Below are 15,609 nucleotides of genomic sequence, written 5' to 3'. Positions count from 1 at the left end.
GTCAGTAGCTCGTTCCATACACCCCTGCACAGATACACGCCCAGCCTCCCCCACGGCAATGTCCAGCGCCAGAGGGACGCATCGGGACAGCCGATGAACCTCAGAGCCTGCCTGGGAGCTCACTCCCGGCGCTGTGCGCTCTGCGGGTTTGGACACGGCATCAGGACGTGCATCCATCGCGGGATCACACACAGCATTTCCACGGCCCCAACAGCCCCCCGGGCTCCGCCTCTGCATCACCCCCACCCACCCTGGCCGCCGTCTTTGCACAGGCTCCATAGTTCGCCTTTTCCAGAGCGTCGTGCAGTTGGAATCGTCTCTCAGACCGGCTTCTCTCGGCTGAAAACGTGCACTTACACTCCCGCGCGTCTTCTCCCCGCCTGACAGTTCGTTTCTCTCAGAGCCGAGGACAGCCCGGTGTCCGACGCACCCGCGCTTATCCCCTCACCTGCTTCATTCCCTTAACATCTTGTGATCTTCTCTGGTAGAGTGAAAAGGTGTCCCGACTTCCATTTGTTAGTTCAGACATCCGCGTTAGCAAGTTTATTCATGATCGTATTCATCTATTCTCTGTCTCGTTAAACTCCATCAAATTTACCTTCTTGACATAAGCCAGTGTGACTGGTCATGGAGTTCTTTTGGTAGATGTCGATGGCCTCCAGGGATGACAGGACATAGGGGTGCTATGTCCCTCCCCTACCACCTCACTGAATGAGAGCGTGTCCCACCCCACATTCTACCAAATGGACAGATCCTTGTTAGCAAACAGGCCCCAAAGTCATCAGGTCCTCGGTCCCCCGGATGGACACTTTGCATGATACGCTCTCTCCAGGCCTGACTCAGTGACATCGATGGCTGGTCTTCCAGCTGGGCCAGGCACAGGGTCCCCTGGGAAAGAGCCAGGACAAGGCAGGGTTCCTGGCTCTCAGGTAGCGATTACACAGGAGGGGGCTCTCTCCTCCCTGAAGCAAATTCTTTCTCATAACTTCAGGTTCTCACAAGCCTTTGAACATGGATAACTTTTATTAGCAGGGTGGCCAGTCTACAGAGAGCCCACAAGCCAAGCCAATTTTAAGTTCTCCAAAAAATCATCTAAGGTGTATTAATCACCATTTTGAAGACTTAATATAAAGATAGCAAATAAAGGAACTGGGATTCTCATTTCTGTTCTGTGGACCACGTACCGGTCTAACTTGTCTGCTTTGGGGGCACCTGGGTGGCTGAGTCAGTTGAGCGTCCAACTCTTGACTTTGGCAGAGGTCATGATCTCAAGGTTGTGAGGTCGAACACGTCAAGCTCTGCACTGAGCATGGAGCCTGCTTGAGATTCTCTCTCTCCCTCTCCCTTTGGCTTTCCCCCTGCTCACTCTCTCTCTCAAATAAATAAATAAAATCTTAAATAAATAAATAAATACATAGTCTACTTTCTTTCCTGGGGCCATGATGCTCCTCCAGCTTGCTGGTGCTCCCCAGGCCCACCCCTCCCAGAATAGATCCAGCTTCAGCAGAAGACACTCTGCCTAGGGGGTCTTGGGGTGGTTGTCTGGGGAGCAAACATCAGCGTTTCTGCTCATAGGGGGTCTCCAGTGCGGAAAAAGAACAGCCAGTCTTACTCTGCCCACCCCCACTCTGTGCATCCAAGTAGATGGTTTTACTCAAAAAGACTGTTTTCCTGCTCCAAATCCTTTCCAGGCTCTTCCAGGAAACATGGCAAAGAGCAGACCCCAGAACACACGAACCATACTGAGCTCCCGCTATGAGAAAAACTCACAGAGCACACCCATGTGCTGTAAGACAAGCTGTATTTGGTGCCGAGGTTTTAAAAAGCACTATTTGACATTAAAAAGTGTTCTTCTCTGTAGTAATGGCCTCTGTCTTCTAAGGGTCCTTCTCGAGGCTTTCTAAACTTTCCTCTTCAGAATGAAGAAATCTGCAAGTCCTATCATGCCATTCTTTCTAGATTCTCTACAATGGAAACAGATGAAGGCCCTTTTAGTCATTTCTTACAGCAAAACAATGCAATTTTTATGAAATGCAACATAATTTAAAGGTTTTACCTAGAAAAATTGATGATTTTCAATCTTTAATTAGTAATTCTTACCTCCAAAAAAATCAAGCATTCTGTTTTCTTATACAAAAACGGGCATTTATTTCTAGGTGAAAAAACTGGGACATATCTATAGGTTCTTCCTCACTGACCACTCAAATTTCAGTCACTACTGAAACAAAAGTCTCCTTCTATTGGGAAATTCGGTCCAGCGAAACTCAAAGGACTGTCTTGAGTCTCTGAAACTTTGGCGTTGCCAACAGCACGTCTCTCGATTTTTCTTTTTTTATCTGCAGATACTTCTACTTCCTGAGAGATGGTGAGCATTAGTACATCTCTACTGCCAACATCCGTGGATGTAAAAATACTGAACTCGAACAATATTCATTCTCTAGGTCGGCGGGGAAAACGAGAGCCATCTCGAGGGCTCATCCTTTCAAGGTAAAAGGGTCATTGCAGGTTCTAACCCATATTTTGCCATAAACAGCAACCACTTCTCACAGCCCCAGGGAAATCACAGGTGTCCAACAGTCTCCCGCTGTGGCCGCTTAGAGGGGAAGAACAGGATGCTGGAGAAGTCTGCCTGTCCGCCGACCCCTCGCTGTCCTGGGCGGGAGGACTTCCCGCCGTGGCGGGCCCTACAGCTCTCCTCGGGCTGTGAGGGACAGTGGGCTTGCAGTGTCAGCTGTGCCAACGGCCCAGCGCGAGTGTATTTCCCCCGTTAAGAGCCATTGACCAGGAGCAGGGGACATCGGGCAGCAGGGCCAAGGGGGCGGGGTGTTCCGAAAGCACACGTGCGGTGCCTGAAGTGTGTTTGGGGGGGCAGGGAGCTCGGCTGGCTTGAAACCCCCAGACCCGTGCGGTTGGGGTGCAGGGAGCCGGGGACCTGTGCAGTGCTAGGTAGAGGAGTGAGACCGCAGGGGGGCAGGCGTCGGACCCTGTGGGACCTCTGTGCGTCCAGTGTCTGTCCAGCCCCAGAGGAGCAGAAGGGCATGCAGGAGTCCACACCGCGCGAACACTCAGGGAACAAAGGCGTGAAGTCGCACCTCCACCTGCGGGGCTGTTGAGATGTGCCTTCGAGCTTACTCTTTAACAGGCTGCAAGTTTAAACCACTGCACACAGTAGACTTAAGAATCAAGATCAATTCCGGATAAACTTTCCTCAAAGATGGGGTAAAAAGAACCAGACTCCCGTCTGGCACTGCCCTGCATCACTCGTGAAGAAAAGCTGCCTCCTGCCACTCAGCTTTCTTTAGCACAGCTTGGCGACATCTTGGGGACACCTGGGGCGCAGTGTGTGTGGCTCTCCCTCCCTGCCAAGGCTGGATTACTTGCAGCAAAGCCATCTGGGAGGAGAGAAAGGACCTTCTCCAGTGGTCCCCGCACAGGAACCCCAGGGCGGGCTCGTACTTACAGAGTGTCCTTTAAAGTGGCGAGATAGGTTTCCGTGTCCCCTTGGAGGATGTCCGAGTCCAACTTGGACAAGTAACGGTAGACGTAGGAGAACGTCTCAAAAGGGATGCGCGCCGGCCCGCCCTCGGGGTCGGCGGTGAGGATCTCACACAGGTGCTTCATCGAACTGTTCAACGACTGGAAAGACCACAAACCGGGGACAGTTACCGCCTAGAATCACCACAGTGAGAGCGTAAGACACCAGCAGAATCAGCCCTTGGGTATGTTTCACAGAAATTCTCCATCGGGTATGCTCTCAATCGACGTGAACTAGGTTTACGTACACTTGCTGTAAGCGAAGAAATTGCAGTTTTCATCAAGATGCCTGTGGCCTGAAAATAATTTTAATCCACAGATTTTGTTTTATGTTAAAATGGGAATGAGGAAGCATCAGTCTCCTTAACGATGAGCCCGGAGCCAGCCCAGAAGCCTCCGGCCCCTTCAGTGCTGGGACGTACCTGGGGCCACGGTGAGGGGGCGGGGATGGGTGGGCTCTAGGACAGATGGCCCATGAGCCATCCTGACGCCCACCTGCGATCAGGCTCCGTGCAGGCTCCACATGGGGCTGGCCCTGCTCTGGGCCTGGTCTTGGTTCCCAAAAGTACTTGTTCTCCTGCCCCTTCTCTCTGTCTGGTTCAGTCACGCCACCCACCCGGGCTGACACCTTGACCTTCAGCCTGAAAGCTGGTCCCTGGAGAAGCCATCCCACTCCCACAAGGCACAGGCTCAGAGATCGAGGACCCTCCCTCCAGGCCAGGAGGGCACGGGGACTGTGTCCAGTCCCTGGGGATCTCACAAGAGCCTTCGGGCCACCCAGGCAGAGGCATTCACATCTTCATTCAGGGGCTCCCGTCGCAAGTCAGGGCCCTTTGCCCCTGCAGAGAGCAGGCTGTGGAGACTTAGGGGGCGGCTCTTAGAGGGACGAGCGAGGAAAACACAGGTGGGACAGGCACAGAGGAGAGCTTCCCACGTGGGGAGAGTCACACGCAGACCTGCTTGACCATGACTGTTGGGAGGGGAACGAACCCGACATCCTTAGGGACGCGTAAATGGCCGGAGCCACAGTTCCTATCCCGACGTGCCTGCGGGACGGGAGTCCGGGTGCTGCTTAGCTGGGTCATCCAAGGCTCCGGTCGGGGTGGTGGCCAGGGTTTGGGCCTCCTCCAGAGGCTTGACTGGAGATGGACCTGCTCCTGCCCTCACCGAATTTGCTGGCAGATGCCAGACGCATGGCAGGGGGCTTCCCCAGGAAGTCCACCGGCCCGGGCAGCCCCATTCCCAGCTCCCCACACCACACACAGGAGCAGGACACGGAGGGACGGGGGGACGGCAGGCTCCGACTCCAGGGGGTTGGGCCACCTGCCTGTTGTGTTCACGGCCAAATCCTCCGCTCTCAGGAGAGGCACCGGCACAAAGCAGCACTCAGCAAATATTTGGGGAGGAAAGAAGGAAAAGGAGGGAGGGAGGGAGGGAAGGAAGGAAGGAAATGGACAACTCTGAAATGCAAGGGGTTCTAGTCTTTGCAGGGACCTTACACTCGGTTCATCTGACCAGAGACCCTGAAGAAAAATTGAAGAGCTCGGAGGATGCGTCTGCCACCAGCCACGCAGAGGTCGGGGATGAAGGAGGCAGAAACGGTGGCTGTTGTGTTGACAGATCGACTAGATTCCAACGTAACAGAAATCCCGTGTGGAGAAGGGAGCAGGAAGTGAGCCCCTGTAAGTTACCCTCCTGCACTTTGCTTCTCTGTCTCCTCCTTTTTTTGAAGTTTTTTTTTTTTTTTTTTTTTTTTTTTTTTTTTTTTTTTTTAAGCATAAAGATCCGGGTGCCTGAGTGACTCGGTCGGTTCATTATCCGACTCTTGATTTGGCTCAGGTCCTGATCTCAGGGTCGGGAGATGGAGCCCCGCACTGTGTTCCACACTCAGTGAAGAGTCGGCTTGAGACACTCTCTCCCTCCGCAACCCCTCCCCGCCCCTCTAAAACACAACCACAGCATAAAGATGGACGCTAAGTTGCCAAGTTACTCCAAAATTGCCACCTGGTCACCTTCAAGTCACAGCTTTGTGCCGGTGTACCTCCAAGCTACCCCAGCCAACGTGGGCACACAGTGGCTTCTCCCCATTCCGGCCTGGCCTCCCCAGGTCTGTTTGCACTAAGGGCAGGAGTGGGGGGCAGGTCAGGGCAGAGCCGACACCCCCACTTCTGACACCTCCCTGCTCACCCTTCCCCCAACCCTACCCCCAACACAGACATGGTCAGTGAACCAGAGAAGACCTTCCCGGACGGCCTGGCTGCAGAGCCCACAGCCCACAGCAGACATGACTGTCGAGGTGGCCCAGCTAGGGGATAGGCTAGGACCCCACACCGACCAGCGAGGATGAGAAACAGTAGAGGAAAGGAGGGGCATGGATGCTGCTTTCCTGTCCCTTCCCTGGCGCTCAGTCCAGAAGGTGACCGAATGTCTCCACCTAGTGTCCTACACGACACATGGACAAGAAACCCTCTCTCTTGCTCCGGCTTGGTCTTAAATCCAGCACTTACTTTCACGATTGGGGAAGTAAAGATTACGAAGACGGATCCCCAAAATATGAAATATCCTTTCTCACCACTGCTAAAATCTAAATTTCACAGCTAAGTTTAAAGGCATAAACCATAAACGTCTGTTCTAATCTTAGCTACTCATTTCACAGTATTAAAAATCTTGCTTTCACAGAGCTCCCGATGAACAAAGCGATGCGACATTATCTTCCGTAGGCACATCTGTCTTTGTCCTTCCCACCCCAACACCCCACTCCCCCGGTTAACGTGTGATCCCCGCTTTGCCGCAGGACAGTCCCTGGCACAAACCAGCCCAGGGTGCCGGTCCTCTCTGCCGCTGACACAAACCGCATCTTTGGGCACTTACGTGACTCCCTACGCAGCAAGGAGCCAGCACCTGGCTTTCCTGGGGCTTCAGTGGCTCTCACGGGGGCTATTAATAGAACCAGTAAAAGGTGGTCTCTTCTCGGAGTGGCTATTAGACAGCGGAGGCAATGAACGACCTACTGCTGTCTGCGATGATGCAGAGGGAGATGGAAATCTAACTGGGAATGCATACAAATTCCAGAAGATTATGAACCACAGACTTCTCTTTGAATGAAGTTAAAACCCATGAAAATTAAATACTGTATTCCTTGGGGTACGTATGCGGCCCATGGGAAGCAGGAGATTTGGGAAGGCGTTTGCTTCAGGCCGGGGAGATGGCAGGGGGTGGGGGGTGGGACGGAGGAAGAGCGCGCAGTCATGTCCTTGTGTCCGTGATCATGTGGTGTCCATTGGGGTTTCCTACACAAAGTGACTTCTAAAAACTAAAATGGGAGCTGAGTGTGCACCAGGAAGCGAGGACTGTGAATTTTCCAGCTACATTCTCTGTGGTCCAAAGACAGGAGGGAGGGGTGAAAGCAGCGCCTGGCTCTGCAGCGAAGGGGGCCACCTCTAAAACCCCTTCTTTGCAAGTGAAAAGCAGTAACGCTTCCTTCCCTACATCCCGGTGTCTCTCACAGACACTCGGACACCAGAGCTAAAGAGAGCTTCCAGATTCCCAAAGAAGTCCTGCCAAACAATTTAACAAGATGGGACACAACAGACGTTGGTGAGGATGTGGAGAAAGGGGAGCCTCTTGCACTGTTGGTGGGAATGCAAACTGGGGCAGCCACTCTGGAGAACAGGATGGAGGGTCCTCAAAAAGTTGAAAATAGAGCTACCCTACGACCCAGCAATTGCACTACTGGGTATTTACTCCAAAGATACAGATGTAGTGAAAAGAAAGGGCACCTGCACCCCAATGTTCATAGCACCAATGTCCACAATAGGATCTCCTTCAGCAGATGAATGGAGAGAGATGTGGTCCACACATACAATGGAACAGCACTCAGCCATCAGAAAGGATGAACACCCGCCACTTGCACTGACATGGATGGGACTGGAGGGATGATGCTGAGTGAAGGAAGTCCAGCAGAGAAAGACAATTATCACATGGTTTCACTCATCTGTGGAACATAAGGAATAGCACGGAGGACCACGGGGGAAGGGAGGTAAATCTGAAGGGGGAGAAATCAGAGAGGGAGAGGAACCATGAGACACTATGGACCCCAGGAAATGAACTGAGGGTCTCAGAGGGAAGGGGGAGTGGGGAGAGGGGGTAACAGGGTGATGGGTATTAAGGAGGGCACGTGATCTGATGAACACTGGGTGTTATACGTAACTAATGAATCACTGAACACATCAAAAACTAAAGATGTGCTATACTGTGGCTAACTGAACATCAAAAAGAAGGAGGGGTAGGGGAGGAGGAGGAGGAGGAGGAGGAGAAGTCCTGCCAAATCATCACACTCCAGCCCTTCCCTCCCCACCACTCCTTGGTTCAGAGACTCCTCACCTTGGGAACTGGAAGGTTATCTCTGTCTTCATTCCCAAGGGTCAACCTTCAACATCGTCAAAGCTGCACTATTATCTGTTAGCTACCAATCATATATTTTAAGTCAAATATAAAACAATGTTACGCCTCTTCCCATAGATGAGGAAAACAGAATAAGTTTCCCAAATGATGTGTAGTTCAATAAAAAGTCACCAATGCGTTCTCTTCTAACACCTAAATGCATTGTCATAGCATCTCTGTATTTTATCCACTGTTAACAATTTTAAAATTGAAGCATTCCTAAGTATTTAACTTCTGGAAATTAAAATAACTATAAGCCTATGGGACACCTGGGTGGCTCAACTGGTTAAGCACCTGCCTTTGGCTCAGGTCACAATCCCAGGGTCCTGGGATCGAGCCCCATGTTGGGCTCCTCGCTCAGCAGCAAGTCTGCTTCTCCTGCAGCTTTCTTGCTCTCTCTCTATCCCAAACAAATAAATAAATAAATTTTAAAGATTTTATTTATTCCTTTGGTAGAGACAGCACAAGCAGGAGAGGCAGAGGCAGAGGGAGAGGGAGACTCCCTGCGGAGCTAGGACACACCCCCCACCCCCCCGCAATGCAGAGCTCCATCCCAGGACCCTGAGATCATGACCTGGAGCAAAGGTAGACACTTAACCATCTGAGCCACCCAGGTGCCCCATAAATAAAATCTTAAAAAAAAAAAAAAAAAGTAAGCCTAGAAATACAACAGACACCTGAAAAAGAATTGCTTCTCTCTGACAAAGTTACGAAAGTAATGAAAGTGTTTCCTTCGTTTACTGAAACACCCACAGTACTTTTTTTTTTTAATAAGAACTTATTTATTAATTTGACAGAGACAGAGAGATCACAAGTGGGCAGAGAGGCAGGCAGAGAGTTGGAGGGGGAAGCAGTCTCCCCGCTGAGCAGAGAGCCCGATGTGGGCTCCATGCGGGGCTCGATCCCAGGACCCTGAGATTGTGACCTGAGCCAAAGGCAGAGGCTTTAACCCACTGAGCCACCCGGACGCCCCCACCTCCAGCACATTTAAGCCAGGCCACGATCGCACAGAATTACTCAGAACGCGACTGGAAGGTACGTACCCCGCCAAGCATGCTGCATCCAAGCGCTAAAAATTTTATCCACTCGATTTTGTCTTCGCAAGGATCCAGCTGCAACAGCGCTCTGAAGTTCTCTACCGGCAGGCACAAATTCTTCCATTTCTCCTCGAGATCCGCTAGTTCCACATGCTGCTTGTGGCTGCACTAGAGCGAAAACACAGTGATGACAACATTTGGGAGTTTTTCAGTCTATAAATATATTTTTTTTAATTTTAGAAACCTGGGAAATAATATAATGCTTATGAATAGTTCAACATACCCCAGTGCCCAACCACACGCAGGGAAAAGACAGACTCTGGATTCACAACACAGCCCCAGGAAAGCAGGGCAGGAAGGTGTGCGGCGGGAGGGGCGCAGGGCAGGGAGGCAGCCGCAAGCTGACCTTGGCCTGTTTCACTTCTCAAAAGGAAAAAGCAAATAGGGCCTGATGTTATGGCTGAGCGAACCGGGCCCACAGATTGGATATAGGATTCTGGGCTGTCTGTGCGAAACACTTCACAACAAAAAGTAAGCATCAAGAAATAAAAACATTTAAAATCCGATGTGCTGGGGCGCCTGGGTGGCTCAGTGGGTTAAGCCGCTGCCTTCGGCTCGGGTCATGATCTCAGGGTCCTCGGATCGAGCCCCGCATCGGGCTCTCTGCTCAGCAGGGAGCCTGCTTCCTCCTCTCTCTCTGCCTGTCTCTCTGCCTGCTTGTGATCTCTCTCTGTCAAATAAATGAATAAAAAATTCTTAAAAAAAAAAAATCCGATGTGCTGAAAGTGCTCATAGTTAAGTGGGAGAAATCTTAAAATTGAAAATAAATTCACTTCTTCCATTATTTTATTTTATTTTTTAAAAAGATTTTATTACTTATTTGACAGAGATCACAAGTAGGCAGAGAGGCAGGCAGAGAGAGAGGGAGAGGCAGGCTCCCCACTGAGCAGAGAGCCCGATGCGGGGCTCAATCCCAGGACCCTGAGATCATGACCTGAGCCGAAGGCAGAGGCTTTAACCACTGAGCCACCCAGGCGCCCCTTCCATTATTTTAAATAACCTGTGAAAATTGGTCACGATGGTGATCTGCTAATAGCATTCTATGTGAAAAGCTTGGAGCAATTTTAGTGTGTTTTTTTCCCCAAGCTACCCCTTCCGATGGTTATTCGTTTTCCCTTTAGAGGAAACTGTGGAATAATCCATTGTCAGAAGTCAATGCATCACAGAAGCATGGTCTGTCGAAATGTATAATGGGGACAAGCCACTTTAAAGCTCACGGTTAGAGCACTGATGTCAGTTTCAGCAACCAGCCCAGTCACTGGGAAGGCCAAGCCCGGGTGATCCAGTCCCCAATTTACTTGTAAGGTGGAGGGGCCGGTGAGGGCGGCCTGGGCTCTGGGGCAAGGCCCTGCGGGCAAGGATCTCGCCCGCGCCCAGGCACTTGGGACCCCACTGCGTACCAGACGCCAAAGAGCAGTCTGTCGTTCGGAAGAAGGTGACAGCAGATCGTTTCTTTAGCGCGTACACAATGTCTGTAAGCCTATTTCCAGAAGAGACTCGCAGCCCCCATTTTGGGAGTCGGATTTCCAGACTTTCAGTCACGCAGCCTCTAGGGTTTTAACTGGGTATTTAAAAGCAATTACGTGTCACTTGCTGACAATCTAATCACGAATAGGTCTTTTGGGTTCTTCAAACTAGAGAGAGGCACTGAAGCAGCAGATTCCTGCTCTGAAGAAATCCAGCAGGTGTGCCCCGGGGAGAGAGGCCTTGCCAAGGGGAGCTGGCGCGCCTGTCCCGTCCCTGCAGCGGCCGCGCTGTATCTGGTGAAGCTGACGGAGAACAGAGACACTCCCCTCCTACCTGCTTGTGCAAAACTTTCAGGAGTCCTTGAGTCAGGCCTGTGTCTGTTTTCTGAGTGGCCACGGGCATCTCGATTCTGTCCTTGACGGGCAGCGGATCTCCTCTGGACAAAGCTGAAAAATACCTAAGAGCAACAGACACGTCTGAGGGCACGTCAGTACCCAGAAAGCATGGGAAATCGCGTGGTTTCCTAAAGGAGCTGTGAGCATGACAGTGCCCGAAGCTACGAGCGTGACTCCAGGGACACCAGAGTCCGAAGGCCAGGCTGCGGTTCTGGCTCCTCCGCTCAGCTCTCCAACTTAACCTTCTCTGCGTGCCTCAGTTTCTCTGTCTGCAAAGCCAACAATGGAGGCCCCTGTCATAGGGTTCTGAGGAGCAGTGAGCTCAAGCTGCCAACGGGCTGGACACGCCACACGGCCACGAGCCATGGCGGCGGGGGGGGGAGGTTGGAGGGAGAGGGGGCTCCCGAAACACGTGCTATTCTTATCAAGCCCATGCTAGGAGGGGTCCTGGAAGGCTGGGAAAGGAGACAGGAGACTCAGGATGGCAATGACCCAAGGGCAAGGTCCTGGCCTAGTCATTCTACTTTGACAATTAGTGTTTGGTCTTCCCTGCTCTTGGCCTTGCTGCTTTCCAAGGGGGATGACTTCAACCATCTCTGTTTAACCCTACGGGGCCCGGGGGAAGGGAAGTCACCTGTCTGCCCTGCGGGGGACCAACTGCCCACTCCACGACATCAGACACCACCCCTCCCCCATGCTTCACTTTTCCTGTATTTTTAGTAATTGTATTTAGTATTTTTTCCCCTTAAGTGTTCCCTTCTGGGATGCAGATATTGGTGCTGATGTTGGGGGCTGGGGGCGGACATGGAAAGAGTACAGGGCAACAAGTCAGGAGGGGGCACCCAGCAGCTTCTGGTTGGTGGGGACGGGGAGAGGGGGCCAGGCGTGCCAGAGGGGGCCGGCTGCTGCAGCCGCATCATTGGCCACTCTAATGACTAACACAACCCCGGGGCCACAGGCCATAATGTGAAAGACATGAATAATTAGAAACATCTCTGGTTATGTAACAAAGGTAGCTGTTGATAGATATTTGAGGGGCAAAATGAAATGTTACACCTCATCGCCTTTTCTCTCTCCATCTATATTTTGTTGACTTAACAGGTTGAGGGAAAGTCAAAACAAAGGCAGCAGTGTGGGAGATGGGGAACAGGAAGATCCGAGGTGACAGGGGCAGGGAGGGTTCACGGGGGCTTAGTGTTACCATATTGTTCCTAATTAGGGTTTTCACCTCTTCCGGGGACTTTATTCCTCCTCCTCACCGATCAAACCACAGTGTCTAAAGCAGTGGTTCTCAATAATTCTCTCACCCCCTCCCCAGGAAGGCGCTGGCAATTTCTGGAGACATTTTTGGTTGTCACGGTGCTACTGGCCTCTTGTGGGACAGGTCAGGATGCTAACAGTCCTATTATGCCCAGACACCACCATCTTCCCCACACACACACCCTCCCCCCCAAGCAATTATCTTGTCCAAAGTGTCAACAGTGTCAAGGCTGAGGAAGCCTGCATTAGGGGTGAGCCCCCAACCCCGCCCCCATCCCGTGCTAATTCCCTGGGGCCCAAGGGAGCAAGAAGCAGCCTTTACACTGGACCGGTTTTCACTCCGGTCACACTGCAGGAGGCACCTGGGACAGAACATAGTACAGCCACCTCGCTGGGGCGTCGCAGCAGAGGACACAGGCAGGGGGGCGCCAAGAGGTTAACCTACATGCCTCCTGGAGTTTCCCGCAGCAGGTACCTTCCTGTGATTCCCGGTTCTCTGCTTTGTTTTGAGTTTGTTTTTTTTTTTTTCCTTCTTCTTGTCACCTCCCCTTTGTTGGAATGTTCTTCTTCCTGGAATGCCCTTGCCTTGTCTCAAAGACCAATTCACCCTCTTCTGAGCCACATCCCTCTCTAAAAGAATTCTCTTTTGTGGCATCTGAGTCCATGTCACACACACCGCATAGTGAATAATGCTTTTCTCCTAAACTCCAAAATCGCTCGAGAGAAATTAGGTGAACGGAGAAATTCGGTGCATGGAACATCCAGAAAGTTCTCAATTAAGCCTTTTAAATTAAAGTGAAGCTTAAGTTAAAATAATTTATGTCCCAAGAGGGGGGAAAAATGATTCAATCTTGGAATGTCCTGTCGACTACAAACTTTCATCTGACCCATCTTTACCGACATTTGGATGGTGGTTAAAACCGGAGGCCATCATTTTTTTGGCAAGAACCTTGAGAGAATCAGGAGCAACTGACAGAAGTGTTTGTCATAAAACAACACTGGATTGATGAGTAGCCTTATGTGGGGGGCTCAAGAAGGGCCCCAAAGACATCCAGGCCCTAATCCTGGAGACTGTGGATCTTATTTTGCACAGTGACAGGGACTTTGTAGATGGGAGAGAGGATTTGGAGATGCGAAAATGATCCTGGATTATTTTGATGAGTCCTAAGTGCACTCATCAGTATCCTTGGACGAGGGAGGCAGAGAGAGACTTGAAGATGCCACACCACTGGCCTTAAAGATGGAGGAAGGGGCCAGGACCCAAAGAATACAAGGAATGCTGCTCTGGAAGCTGGAAAAGGCAAGCAAGGGATTGGATTCGCCCTAGAGCCTCCGGAGAGAAGCCCTGACAACTCGACTTTAGCCGGGTGAAACTGATTTTGGATGTTTGGCCTCGCCAGCCGTAAAGAGAACGCGCGCCTGTTGTTTTAATCCTTTAGCTTCTTTGGTTGTTACAGTCGCCACAGGAAACCAATGCACCTTGGATATACAGTTTAGAGAAGGTCGGTGAAATCTAACTTGCTAGTTACTAACACTTTTTTAAAAATTTTATTTATTTGACAGAGTGTGCGCAAGCAGGCGGCAGCGGCAGGCAGAGGGAGAAGCAGGCTCCCCGCTGAGCACAGAGCCCAGTGTGGTGGGGGTCGGGGGGATACCCAGTGCGGGGATGCGGGGCTCGATTCCCAGACCCAGGGATCATGAACTGAGCTGAAGGCAGATGCTTCACCAACCACCCAGGCGCCCCAAAACATTTAATTTTATACTGTTTCGTGAGATCATAAAATTGAGTTTCTAAGTCTGTCTACTCAAAAGGGGCAAAGAGCTCTCCTTTCAAAACTAAATGAGTTTATTTTAATGGTTCTAAGGTCTGTTGACTTTGTAACCTTAAAATTATGAATGTCTGTTCCTGAAAATAGTTAGGATGTTTGTTACAAGAAACAGTGAAGCCTCCTTCGCCTTCTTAAGCTGGGCGACGTTTAACCTTACAGCGGTCTCGGGATAATTATCCCGAAGTGACCTCAGTCGTCTTGGTTCTAGCAAACTCAACCAGGTACCGAACCCCGGGAGGATTTTCTGGGGTGAGGAACTTAGTCTTACAAGATTCCTTCTTACAAAATCATTTTAGAAATAAAGTCAAGGGACTGGAGTGGGTTGATTTCGTCACACAAGGCAGACACTTTCTACCGCACGCAGTTGCTTTAAGGCCTCAGTCTGAGTAAGCACCGCTCTCCGGTCACGGGGTTGTGGTCATTCCGGGGAAGGGCAGCCGACCGCGGTGCTTGCTAGACGGGTACTCCGGGGCTGACGCCAGCGGAGCGCGGAGCAGCGCTGCAGGGGGAGGGCAGGCGGCCCCCGAGGCGCTTACCCCGCGGACCACTGCAGCACGTCGGCGGGCTGGGTGCGGATCGCGGCCTTCGTGAACTGCTTCAGGATGTCCGGCAGCTCCGGGGGGATGTGGATCTGCTGCGCGCAGAACATGGTGTCGGGAAGCGGCATCGCTCTCCGCAGACCTGGACCAGGCTGGGAAGAATCAGGGTGTGCTGCGTGGAGGGGGAGGACGGGCCCGTGAGCCTCAGGGCGCTCGGGGCCGCCCTGCCTCCCCCGGATTTGGAGCCCGGAGGGGGAACCCGGGTTTGTGGCGGGGCCCGGCCCCCGGGTTTGGGGGCGGGCCAAGAGGCCGACTTCGCGCGGTCCGGGCGGCCGGCCGGGGCTCTCACCCGCTCCTCCTCGGGCTCCTCGGAAAGTGAGGGTCAACTGCCCCTTCTAGCTACAGCCGGGAAGCGCCCGCGGCAGCAATTGTTGCACAGACGTATCCAGGCAACCGGGACGCCTGAGGGCCCCGCCCCTTGGCTCCGCGCAGGCGCACCCGCCTCGGGCCGAGGCCCGGCTATCGCCGGCACGGGCCTGGGAGGCAATGCGCTTGCGCAGTGTGGCTCCCGCCCTCCGCCCCGCGCCCTTTTTTTTCCCGCCACTACCTGGTAGTAAAGGGCTGCAGGAGCTGAACGTTTCACTTAGAAAAGGACCTTTTGAACGATTTCCCACTGCCAACTGTGAGGGGCGAATTCACAAGGGACACCCCCCCCCCGCTTCCCCTTGCTTTGGCTACGTTAAGCTTAAGGACGAAATGACGGTCGTCCTAGGAAGGAAGCCGGTATAATCATGGGGCCGGTCGGTGCAGGTGGCACGAGCCCCCTCCCTCCCCAAGAAGGAACCGGCCCTCCTTACTCCGCGGCCTCGCTCGTCCTGCTCGAGCCCCTGCCGGTGAAGCAAAGCGTCCCGGTGCCCAGACCTTCACCCGCGTTCTCAGTGCCCGCACGGTCTTCGATGTAAGAGCCACTGCTGAAGAGTTCGGACTGTGGCGATTTTCAGCTCGAGGAAGATTCTGTTTCACTTGTTCTCCGAAGTAAGACAGA

At 52.3% G+C, this 15,609-nt stretch overlaps 1 protein-coding gene across 1 annotated transcript; it reads right to left on the bottom strand.

Annotated features, from left to right (window-relative positions):
• Window positions 1-1,782: 1,782 nt before the first annotated feature.
• ROPN1L (rhophilin associated tail protein 1 like) lies at window positions 1,783-15,135 on the bottom strand. Its single transcript, XM_047731615.1, has 6 exons — window positions 14,914-15,135; window positions 14,562-14,736; window positions 10,875-10,998; window positions 9,021-9,182; window positions 3,461-3,636; window positions 1,783-1,964 (listed from the first exon to the last, which is right to left on the bottom strand). Exons 2-6 carry the CDS (start codon window positions 14,690-14,692, stop codon window positions 1,901-1,903), a joined length of 657 nt encoding a protein of 218 aa, XP_047587571.1. The 5' UTR covers window positions 14,693-14,736; window positions 14,914-15,135; the 3' UTR covers window positions 1,783-1,900.
• Window positions 15,136-15,609: the final 474 nt, after the last annotated feature.

This window comes from Lutra lutra, chromosome 5 (genome assembly GCF_902655055.1).
Source record: "Lutra lutra chromosome 5, mLutLut1.2, whole genome shotgun sequence".
In the NCBI taxonomy this organism is placed as follows: Eukaryota; Metazoa; Chordata; class Mammalia; order Carnivora; family Mustelidae; genus Lutra; species Lutra lutra.
This window is presented reverse-complemented; position numbering and strand designations above follow the sequence as displayed.

Excerpts from the sequence above, each read along its gene's own strand:
- ROPN1L (XM_047731615.1), bottom strand. The coding sequence starts at position 14,692 with ATGCCGCTTCCCGACACCATGTTCTGCGCGCAGCAGATCCACATCCCC. Across the intron at positions 9,183-10,874 it reads TGAAAGTTTTGCACAAGCAG|TGCAGCCACAAGCAGCATGT; the intron begins GTAGGAGGGGAG and ends TTTTCGCTCTAG. Across the intron at positions 1,965-3,460 it reads GCCACTTTAAAGGACACTCT|AGAATCTAGAAAGAATGGCA; the intron begins GTAAGTACGAGC and ends TTTCCATTGTAG.